Source organism: Mauremys mutica, chromosome 21 (genome assembly GCF_020497125.1).
Source record: "Mauremys mutica isolate MM-2020 ecotype Southern chromosome 21, ASM2049712v1, whole genome shotgun sequence".
In the NCBI taxonomy this organism is placed as follows: Eukaryota; Metazoa; Chordata; order Testudines; family Geoemydidae; genus Mauremys; species Mauremys mutica.
The window spans coordinates 1,591,250-1,602,268 of NC_059092.1; the positions used below are offsets into that span (position 1 = coordinate 1,591,250).

At 51.6% G+C, this 11,019-nt stretch overlaps 1 protein-coding gene across 1 annotated transcript; it reads right to left on the reverse strand.

Moving 5' to 3' along the window:
- Positions 1 to 107: 107 nt before the first annotated feature.
- On the reverse strand, positions 108 to 8,473 carry TAS1R1 (taste 1 receptor member 1). Its single transcript, XM_044995936.1, has 6 exons — positions 8,133 to 8,473; positions 6,761 to 7,067; positions 5,431 to 6,225; positions 3,320 to 3,532; positions 2,570 to 2,690; positions 108 to 1,030 (listed from the first exon to the last, which is right to left on the reverse strand). The coding sequence occupies exons 1-6, from the start codon at positions 8,363 to 8,365 to the stop codon at positions 108 to 110; spliced, it is 2,592 nt and encodes an 863-aa protein (XP_044851871.1). The 5' UTR covers positions 8,366 to 8,473.
- Between the last annotated feature and the right edge of the window lie 2,546 nt (positions 8,474 to 11,019).

The window sequence follows — 11,019 nt, forward strand, 5'->3', positions numbered from 1 at the left end:
CTTCCCCCATATTGGGAGGCTGAGAGCACAGATCAATAGCTGTGAGGGACCTTCCCCCACCCACCCCATATAAACCCCAAGGTGTCCCTGCTCCCCCGCCCGTGGGCTCAGTCCGAGCTCCTCTTCGTGGTGTAACTCTGGATCGACATCTGGAAGTGCTCAGTGGTGTTGAGCTCTGCTCGGAAGAGGATGATGTAGCCTTTGGGGAGGAAGTATCCTCCAAAGATCCCAGAGAGGGTGGTCAGGTTGGACAGCACCATGATGGCCACCAGGTACTTGCCCCGGTAGAAGGCATAGGTGGTGAGAAAGCAGATGAAGCAGACAAAGTTGATAAGCAGGCTGCAGGTGATGCACTTGGTCTCATTGTAGTTCTCAGGCAGGTCCTTCCCCATGTAGCTGATGACAAAGCAGCAGATACCGAGCACTGTGTTGTAGAGCAGTCTCCATATAGCATCATCTTCCGAGCACTGGAAGATGATCAGCATCGTAACCGTCGTGTAGTCCTTCCTGGGCACTGAGGGATTGGTGCTGAGTAAGACCAGGCACATCACCACCTGGGCGGCTGTGCAGGCTCCGATGAACAGGTTTGGTCCATTGTGCCTCATCCAGGCGCTATAGAAGGCAGGCCACTTAGAGGCCAGTTTGAAGATGCAGAGGATCTGGAAGGCGCGGGTTGCAATGCACGAGAGGCAAATGGTGAAGCTGATGGAGAAGACGGGCAGCCTCAGCAGACATGTGTGCCAGGTGGGCTCCCCAAAGTAGCAGTAGAGGCTGCAGCAGGCACAGATCAGAGCACCCAGCATGAGGAAGCACATTCTCCCGCCTGCCGACTTGACCACTGGCGTGGTGAGGTTCCGGGCAAAGAGGGCAGCTGTCCCTGCCAGCAGCAGCAGCAGCAGGGTGATGCCAGTCAGCAGGGCCCAGGAGACGGGGTCAGCCCAGGACAGGAATTCAGTGGTCCGATTGAAGCAGATTTCACTCCTCACTGGGGCCCACTGATCTGTCCCACAGGGCTGGCAATTGTAGAGGTCTGCAGAGGAAGGGAATGGAGGAGCTGAGATGCTGCTCACACACCATGCTGGTTATGATAATAATGATCTGCCTTCTTATAGCACCTCATGCCTGCAAGGATCTCAAAACACTGAACAAGCTGCGTACAGGGATCACCCACCACTTGGACGCAGCTGCCTCTGGGGTGGAGCACAGATGTTGGGGGTAACAACACAGCCCTTATGTAAAGTGCCTTAGGGTCTTTAATGACCTGGGATCAATGTGTGCCACCTCCAAACAAGGTTCAGTGAGACAGTATAAAAGGTGACAAACCCGAAGGCCTCAGCCGTAGAGTGAGTGGGTGCAATTATGGTGACGTTAATGGTCCTCTGGGACCACTGGGATGTCTGTGGCAGGAGATGGAAAGGAATTGGAATGGGAGAGCTCTGATCTACAGAGTGGCCTCTCTCAGCATGGCTTCCCCCAGCTTAGTCAGGGGCAGTAGCTGCTGTGGCTTAGCTGGGTGAACTAAGGCTTACTGACCACCTGGGTCACTGCTGGAGTCCTGGTTGGAGTAAAGTACACAGCTCATGCAGCTAGTCTGGGTGGGGGAACATGTGATGAGGGCTCCAGCACATCTCACAGAGGCTGGCATGTCTGCAACAGCTGCTCTCTCCTCCAACTGTATGTGAGGTGCCGGGGTGTTCACCCGGCCAGGCCACGGAGTAACTTACCCCGAGCCTCTTCACTGTTGGCGGTTGCCCAAAGCTCATGCTCCAGTGGGACATGGAGTCTGTTAGCATCTACTGAGCGAGAGTGAAGGGGTCGAAGACATTCTCTTGCCATAGGTTTGTATTTGTGGCTGGCACAACGGGGATCAGATAATCCTGCAGTCAACCCTAGGCACCACCTGGCCCCCGGCATCCAAGCATTTTCATATCGCTTCCAGCACCATCAACTTGCCACTAACCAAATTCCGCCCTGATATTTATTGCCACCTGGTGCTGTTCATTCTTTCTGGGTTTGTCTGTCTGTCTGCCTGCCTCGCCAGTGGGACAAAGACAACAGTGGGCAGGAAGCAGCTGTCACACCTGCTTCCCCCACCCAAAGCTCACCGTGAGAGGAGTCAGGCAGCTTCAGCTCACCTGTTCATCTGATTCCCGGCAACCATCTGAAACCACAGCATCCCAGCACCAGCCAGGAGTGCACTGGAGCCAGCACTCGGTGCTTTGCGGGGAGACCCGGTATTTACATACCCACAGCACTGCAGCCCTTCTGAGAGCTATACAAATGGAGAAGTCAGAGAGCAAGCTGCACTGGGCCATTTGCATCTCAAACGCTAGTCACCAGGCCCCGCAGCAGGAGGGGAAAGGGAATGCGGGGAGGAGGAGAGGAAACTGCTGCAGCCAGGATGGAGGAGAAGGAGAAAGTAAGGAGAATAGAGAAGGGCTGGAGTAGGTGTGTACAAGAGGAGCGTGGAGCCAGGTGCATAGGCTAGGAACACAGGAATGGCAGGACAAGATTAACCAGCTTTCCCTGGCTGTGACCCCTATGAGGAGCTGCCTCATGTTCTACTGACCACTACTGTTCAGGAAGGTTCCTGTGGGGCAGGCCACGCAGTCAAAGCAGCATTCGTGAAGCCCCACCTGCATCCTCTTCTCTCCTTTTACGCACACCTTTGAGCAAGTGGACACAGGCACCTAGATGAAAGCACAGCAAGGGTCAGGCCTGCCAAGAGCAAGCCCCCATCACAGCTAGGGCCAGCTAGGAAACAGCACAGACGGAGCAAAGCTGAGTTCCTGGGACTGGCGCAGGCTGCTCTCCAGAGGGCTGTACCTTATATTTCCAGGCACCTTAATGTCCAGGAAAGGGGTCAGGACTGCAGGTAGGAGCAGGGCAGCGTGCAGGGGCAGCACAAGGGCATGCCTGGGGTGATTCTTCCTGAGAGAGATTTTTCTGAAAATTAAGATGCAAGCAGGAGCCTGTCAACTCTCTGTTCCCTGTACCACCAGCCACGATTGTTACAGAGCCTACACCCTGAGATGCTGAGCGCCCCAGCTTCACCCTGCTATGGGAAAGACCCATGGAGATGCAGCCAACCTGACTAAATGTGACTCAGCGCAGGAGAAGGAGTGGTGAGGCAGGCCCCTCCTGGCCTGTAGGATTCTGCTCCCCTAAGCCCTGGGACACAAAGCTTTATGCAGGGTCAAGTTTCAGGAATAAGGGGAGGTTGTTTTATTTGTAATGCTAGGAAAATCCCTGTTTGGTGCTACTGCCCTACCCTCCTGAGGCCACTCCTTTCCCAGCATGCAGCTCAAATGCTGGGTACCTGATTATCCTTTGTATGCCACAGGAGTCCAGCCTGGCCAATGTTCAGTCTGTCTGGGTTTTGGAGGAAAGATCCAATTACATCAAAAGACCAGGTCTGGCCAGTCCACTTCCACATGACAAGGTCGTAGCCCGTCAGGGGATCCCCATTGGCATCAAAATGCACCTGACTGTTCTGCAGAGTGAAATTCACCTGCCTGATTTTTTCCAGGAGCTGGAAAACAAAAAGGCCACAGACAGAAAAGATCCAAGATTCCAACATGCAGCTTCAACCTTGGGCAAAGACCCCCATCAGGGATAGATTAGATCCTTAACAGGGTGGGAGGGTCCATGTCTTTGCTGCTCTCCTCTTTCTCATGAATTCCCTCAGCACCTGGAGGCAGAGTGGTGCTGTTATCTTCATGTTACAAATGGAGAACTGAGGCACAGAGACTAGTGGAATATTTTTAAAAAATGCCTAAGTCCCATTGACTTTCAAGAGATGGAGGCGTCTAAGTCACTTAGGGGCTTTTGAAAATTTTACCGTAAGTGGCATCCCAAGGCCAAGGGCACACGGAGTCTATAGGAAAGCAGGGTACTGAACCCAGGTGTCTAAGGCCCCCAGGTACCATCCATCTGTGACGGTACCTCCCATAAGGCTTAATGGAAATATGCTTAGAATGTGTTTTATGCTACATATGCCATGTAACATATCTCAAAGGTTATGATCTACTGAATGTATTAATCCTATTTGTATGCATGTATCATTTTTGTATTCGACGTTATGAATGTTGGCTGTGTACTGACTTGATTTCTAAATAACCTTAGCAGAGCATTTGGTCAGTTCCTGGAGAAAGGAATGTTGAAATTAAGTATCTAATCAATAAACACTTAAAGGACAATGGATCTTGGAATGCTCCAATCCACATAAGAAGTCTACTTGAGGACGTTCAAGGTAGCATGTAAATAATGGATGCTACCTGTAAAAACTGAATAATGTATGGACATGTGACTTCCCCAGGTGACTCCTAAACTCCATCTTGGAGCTGGACTTTGCATAGGAGTGAGGAGGGCGTCTCCACCCACAAGATAAAGTCTATTTAAACCCTTTGGAGACCCCTCCATTTTGTCTTCAGCTGGCTAAAGAGGGAGCCTCTCCACCTCGCAGGATACCTGAAAGAAACTGGAACAAAGGGCAGTGATTGCTGGACCCAGGCTAAAAGGAGATTAGTCTGTAAAAGGGAGCATTCTGGAACTGGTGAGGAACTTATCTGTACTCAGTTTGATTAGACACAGATTTGCGCATTTTATTTTATTTTGCTTGGTGACTTACTTTGTTTTGTCTGTTACTACTTGGAACCACTTAAATCCTACTTTCTGTATTTAATAAAATCACTTTTTACTTATTAATTAACTCAGAGTATGTATTAATACCTGAGGGAGCAAACAACTGTGCATCTCTCTCTATCAGTGTTATAGAGGGTGAACAATTTATGAGTTTACCCTGTATAAGCTATATACAGGGTAAGATGGATTTATTTGGGTTTAGACCTCATTGGGAGTTGGGCATCTGAGTGTGAAAGACAAGAACGCTTCTGTGAGCTGCTTTCAGGTAAACCCGCAGCTTTGGAGCAAGTAATTCAGACCCTGGGTCTGTGTTGGAGCAGACGGGTGTGTCTGGCTCAGCAAGACAGGGTGCTGGAGTCCTGAGCTGGCAGGGAAGGCAGGGATAGAAGTAGTCTTGGCACATCGGGTGGCAGCTCCCAAGAGGGTTTCTGTGATCCAACCCGTCACACCATCCTCTCTTCTGATTAGAGATGGTCTCTCCAGAGCAGGGTAAGGCCCATTGGCAGGGCAGTGCTGGCCTGTTCTGAGACTCAGTTCACCAGCCTTGAAACCTTATTGGTGCTTTGACTGGATGCAGCTTGCAGGTAGAGCTTGGAGCTGGTGGGCACCTGCTCATCCTGCTCTAGATACTTATACTTCTGCTCCTTTCTACTTCCAGCCCCCTGCCTCTGACTATAGCATAGTCAGACCTGCCCTGAGCTCTGGGCTGCCCCCATGCAGCTTCACACAAGGAGACTCTCACTCCTGTACAAGAGAGAGGGGGGCCCTTCCCCATGACCCACTCACCTGCCAGGGATAGACTTTGTCCTTGCTGCACGCTCCCAAGCAGCAACCCAGCAAGTGGTGCAGGCCGTGGGCCACAGCAAACACCGCCGAATACACGTTAAAGGATGTCCAAATGTCAAATGTCTGGGGCGCTGAAGTGAGTGAGTGGCACCTTGTGCAGATCTGATTGCAGCCTTGGCTGGTGCTCTCATTGCTGCTGCTCCCGCCACCCCTCCCGTCAGCACCCAAATCAGGGGCACACGTGGCTATGTTATTTTTCTCTGAATTCACATGGGCAGATTCAAATTCCTCCAATCCTGGAAGCTTTGCCTGCTTGACTGACAACCCAATCACTGTGCCGATACTGTGGATGCCGGGGATGCTCCAGACTGCTGAGGCTAGAGACCATGCTTCAGTGCCCAGCCACACCTTCTCCGTCACATTCTCCTGAACCACCATGTCAAAGAAGTCTTTAGCGCTGTCCACATTGGAGAAGACGACAGTGACGTTGACCCCAGTCCTCACAAGGACTCTAACCATCTCCTTCAGCTCTGGGCTGCTGGCACCCCCCTTCGTGGGGATGATTCCTTGGTAGGCGGCACAGATGTCATTCTTAGCCACCACCTCGTGCAGGGTCTTTATCCCATTCCTGCCATAGGCATCATCACTGCCCACCATCGCAATCCAGTTCCACCGGAACTCCTGCAGCAGCAGCACTACAGCCTCGACCTGCAGCCTGTCGCTGGGAATGGTGCGCAGGAACGAGGGGTAGGCACGCTTCAGGCTCAGCATCTCGTTGGAGGCTTCGTAACTAATCTGCAAAAGGGAATGAGGGAAAGGATGTGTCTCCGGCTGGGAAACTGTGCAGAGGGGATGGGCACTGGTACCGCATGGAGGTCAGTGCTGAACAGTGATTACCCGAGGAGCAGGGGGGCGATTGGCATCGAGCAGCGATACCAGCAGGAGGAACCAGCATCAGCCGTGACTCTTGTGAGTGTGAGGGGACTGGTATTTGGAGGGCACATGGCCATGGTGGCTGCAGCAACACACATTGAAAAAACAACCAAGTAAGCAGCATGGCTGCTTATCGTTCTCAGTGCTAGGAATGAGCCTAACCTCTACTGGAGTCACACCGAGACTGAGTCCCACATGCCACAAAGGACCATAGGGGTCACATCACCTGCTCAGAGCACTGATCCTCCAGTCAGCTCCACCCTAAACCACAAGCCCACTCCCTGCCCTTCTTCTGATTAATCAGTATTACCCCAATCAACGCCTGTGTTTGACCCTGCCATAGATACCGTACTGCTTACAATATATTTGGCATTGCTCCAGACAAAGTACTGATTACCTCTGGCATAAGGAGGATGCTCAGGATAGCTGCGGTGGTGAGGGTAAAGTGGCTGCTGTCTGGCCCTATCAAAGCCACAGCCTTGGGCTGGTAGTGTGTGAAGTTGCTGAGCACTTCCACATGGTGCTGCCCGCTCTGGGCAAGGATACTCAGCGTTGCGTACATGTTGGCAGATTCTGAGCATGTGTTGTAGATCTCGTAGCCCAAAGTGACATTGGGGAGGAGGCTGCTGGAGTTGTTTATCTTCTCGATGGCGAATCTCATGGCTTGGAACAGGTGGTAGCCATGGCTGTTTACAGAGGCCGCTCTGCAGAAATACAGGTGTTATTGCAGAAGCAAGAGAGAGATGTGAAGGCTCACTGAATCGTGCAGATGCACCCTGGGCAATGCCTGGCATAACTAGGTGGTCCAAGAGCCAGGCAGCCTGGAGTTCTAACACTGACACAGTGGGTGACCTTAGACAAATCACTTCACCTGTCTGTGCCCCCCTCTGCTATGTGTTCTATGGCTCACAGGGGATTCATGAGGAGACCAGCAGCACAAACAACTTTCTTTTTGTACGGTTACACTGAGGTTGCTGCTATTTAGTGTTGCATAACACACATCAGATCGTACCTATTAGTTCAAATCCCCATTGCCCCTCTCCTAATCAGCAACTCCTTATGCAATATCCTATGGGTCAGATTCACTGCCCTGATCTGCTCCCTTTCTCCTGCTCAGGTGGCAAAGAGGAGGAGAAACCACCTGCATCTCCCCAGATCTCTGATGGCACAGAGTGGATCTTGGCTGTAGCAGAGATTTTCTTCAATAATGGCCGCAGTCATGCCAGCTAAGCTGTGATATTTTGGACTACTGTCATTTTATTAATGAGAGGTGAGCCCTGCATGCTCCAACCCCCAGCCCACCATGCGTCCTCTCTGTTGCAGCTTCCTGTCTATTTGCAGTGGGTCTTTTTGTCCCATATCTGCTTTCCTATTTCTTGTTCCACCTCTTTTTCCTGCTTGTTTCCCCCCTCCTGTTTCTATTCCTGCTAAATACGATTTCCTTCTTTGTATCTGTCTAATCTAGGCTAACAGCATTTCTAAAGCTCTGGTCATTGTAGTATTATTGTTATTGTTGGTATTGGGTTGCAGGAGCTCCACTGTACTAGCTGCTGTACAAACACAGAATGGTTTAAAATCTAAGGATAAGATGAGAGGCACCAGGTGGATCTAGCAGACAGACCGTGAGCACAAGGAAGCAGTGAGATAATACTGGACAGCATGTTAAGCAGTGATTACAGCCTACCCCCTGCTTGGCCGTACTGACTGTAGTATCTAGGTACTGATACATAGTATTTGTTGCAGCCCCACGCCCTACCCTTCTCACTTACCTGTCACATATGTCAACTTCCGGTCTAGATTTCTCTGTTGTTGAGTAGCTATGCAGTCTGAAAAATCCTGCAATCGTGTAATCCCCATCCATCCTGAATTCAGAAGAAGGCTCCGTGTTCTGGCATATGAAAGCCCAATAACATGGAGCCAAGAGATACAAATATAAAATGAATGGAAGAGAAAGCATCATGCTGTTGGTGCAGAGCTCTCTGGAGAAGGGGCTGGGAAGCATATAATGGACACTTACTGCCTCTCAGACAATGCTAGACTCTCAGATCCTGAAGTACCTTGGATATTTACATAGACAGCCTATGCCTATGCAAATGCCACAGATACAACATGTACCCAGGAACTAGGACTTCACACTTTCCCAGGAAGGGAGGAAGTTTTGCTTTGAGGTAAAAATAACAAACCAACCAGGGATTTATCTATTGTAATATTCTGCAGGTGAGCCCAAACCCTGTGGTCAGTGGAAATGGCATGTATTAACTAGGTCATGATCTTCATGGAGGATACTCTCTCTAGGGTGGTTCTCTCCCACCTCCCTCTCACTTTAAACTGAGCAGTTATTTTATAGTTTCATTCAACAAGGGTGTTGGAGTGTTTTAGGAAGTAGAGTGGGGCTTTTGTTATGTGCATTTAGGAGTGTTTTGATGTAACTACTATATATGTTGCACTATGTTTTACATGTAACAGGGCGGAAGAAGAGATGAAAGCCAGTGTGTGATGTACATCAGAATCTCTGCTAATAAACTACTTCTTCTGCGAGGCTCACATAGGTAATAAAAGATAAATTACCATCATAAGTTTGTTCTTCTCTGTATGGTATGTGTATACTCTAGATGAGAGGTTCTCAAACTGTGGTCCACGAGCTCCATTCAGGTGGTCCGTCCGGGCAGCCGCACACAAGAGAATGAAGGGCCACCCACCTAATTAGTGGAATTGCGCAGGCATGGTTCCAACTAATTAGTGGAATCGTGCAGGCATGGCTCCACTAATTAGGTTCCTGGACCCCGGAGAAGACACATATGTAAGGTGAGGTAGTGGTCTTGGGGGAAATAGGGGGTAAGTGGGAGAGGGGGTGGGGAAATTTGGGACATGCAGGGTTGCGGTGGCCAGAGAAAGAGGCGACTTTCCCCAGCTCCAGGGCTTCAGCTGCCAGGGAGAGACGGCCCTTCTTCCCAACCTCAGCTCTGTGGCTGCTATGGCAGGGGAAAGACCCCCCTCCTTTCCAGCCCCAACTCAGGGGCTGCTGCGGTGGGGGAGGGCATATCCATTGCATAGAAAGATAACACTACTGATATTAAAATATGAGTTGTGTGCTTTTATTTGAGAACACAAAAAGTTCATTAAGTTTTTTTATGTAGCACTTTTATCCAAAGCACTTTACAATAGTTAGCTAATGGTACAAACATTTGGAAAGATCATTAAGTAGTCTGCCAACAGACACCCTCAGCAATTTTCAAGTGGTCCGTGGAAAAAAAGTTTGAGAATCACTGCTCTAGACTGTAAAAGCAGCAAAGAATCCTGTGGCACCTTATAGACTAACAGACGTTTTGCAGCATGAGCTTTCGTGGGTGAATACCCACTTCTTCGGATGCTCTAGACTGTAAACTTTCTGGGTAAGGGGCCATGTTCACTGCCAGCACTTGACAAATAATAAGTGCTGGTCATTGACCATAAGCTTTAGGGTTTGTGACAGGTCTAACAGATGCTTGTGGATGAGTTCCCCTTTTGGGATGGACTTTGAAGAAGAGCAGATAAGGGGGAATGCAGGCTGAGGAGGGGAAAGTGTGCAACTGGGCCTTTTCTTGGTTCCTACAACATACAAGACATATCAGTACAGACCGTCCCTGTGCTGGAGACTTTGTGCACTAATGAGCAGGTGCAGGGAAGAGCCCAGAGAGCTCTCCATGTCACAGTGGTTTCCTCCCCTTGCTCTAGGTTTGAGCAGTGGTTCTCTGTCTGAGCCATGGACTACGTCTAAGGGGTCCGTGAAAGACTTGGACTGAAAACTTGCTGAACAGAATTCAACAACAGAAAAGAGCCAATAGATTTCCAAAGGTGTTGGCAGCTCCATTTGAAATTTGTTAAGGGTGCGCAAACGAACAAAGGTTGAGAACCCTGGTGTAGAGCAGGATGGAGTGGAGTTCAGTTTGACCGGCACCAGGCCTCGCCTTGCTGGGCCCAGCTTTGACCTTTCCCCTGGTATAGATGCAAGAGAACATCTTGTGGCTTGATTTAGTTGGGTCAAGAAGTAACCTAGGCACAAACACAAGCCTTGTGCCACACGCCAGGAAAGGGGTCTATGTGGTCGGGGAGGTGTGTGTGCAGGCACCGTGTCACGGACCCCATGGGGGGGCGGGGAAGGTTGCGGGCACCGTGTCACGGACCCCGCGGGGGGGGGGTTGCGGGCACCGTGTCACGGACCCCATGGGGGGAAGGGGGGTTGCGGGCACCGTGTCACGGACCCCGCGGGGGGGGAGGGGGGATTGCGGGCACCGTGTCACGGACCCCGCGGGGGGGAGGGAGGGAGCGGGGGTTGCGGGCACCGTGTCACGGACCCCGCGGGGTGGGAGGGGGGATTGCGGGCACCGTGTCACGGACCCCGCGGGGGGAGGGGGGGGTTGCGGGCACCGTGTCACGGACCCCGCGGGGGGAGGGGGGGGTTGCGGGCACCGTGGCACGGAACCCGCGGGGGGGGAGGGGGGGTTGCGGGCACCGTGTCACGGACCCCGCGGGGGGGGAGGGAGTGAGGGGGGGTTGCGGGCACCGTGTCACGGACCCCGCGGGGGGGAGGGAGTGAGGGGGGGTTGCGGGCACCGTGTCACGGACCCCGCGGGGGGGGGGGTTGCGGGCACCGGGTCACGGACCCCGCCGGGAGGG

Coding starts and splice junctions, on each gene's coding strand:
- TAS1R1 (XM_044995936.1), bottom strand. CDS start 8,365: ATGCTTCCCAGCCCCTTCTCCAGAGAGCTCTGCACCAACAGCATGATG. Junction 7,068..8,132: donor GAAGTTGACATATGTGACAG/GTAAGTGAGAAG, acceptor GTATTTCTGCAG/AGCGGCCTCTGTAAACAGCC. Junction 6,226..6,760: donor GCATCCTCCTTATGCCAGAG/GTAATCAGTACT, acceptor TCCCTTTTGCAG/ATTAGTTACGAAGCCTCCAA.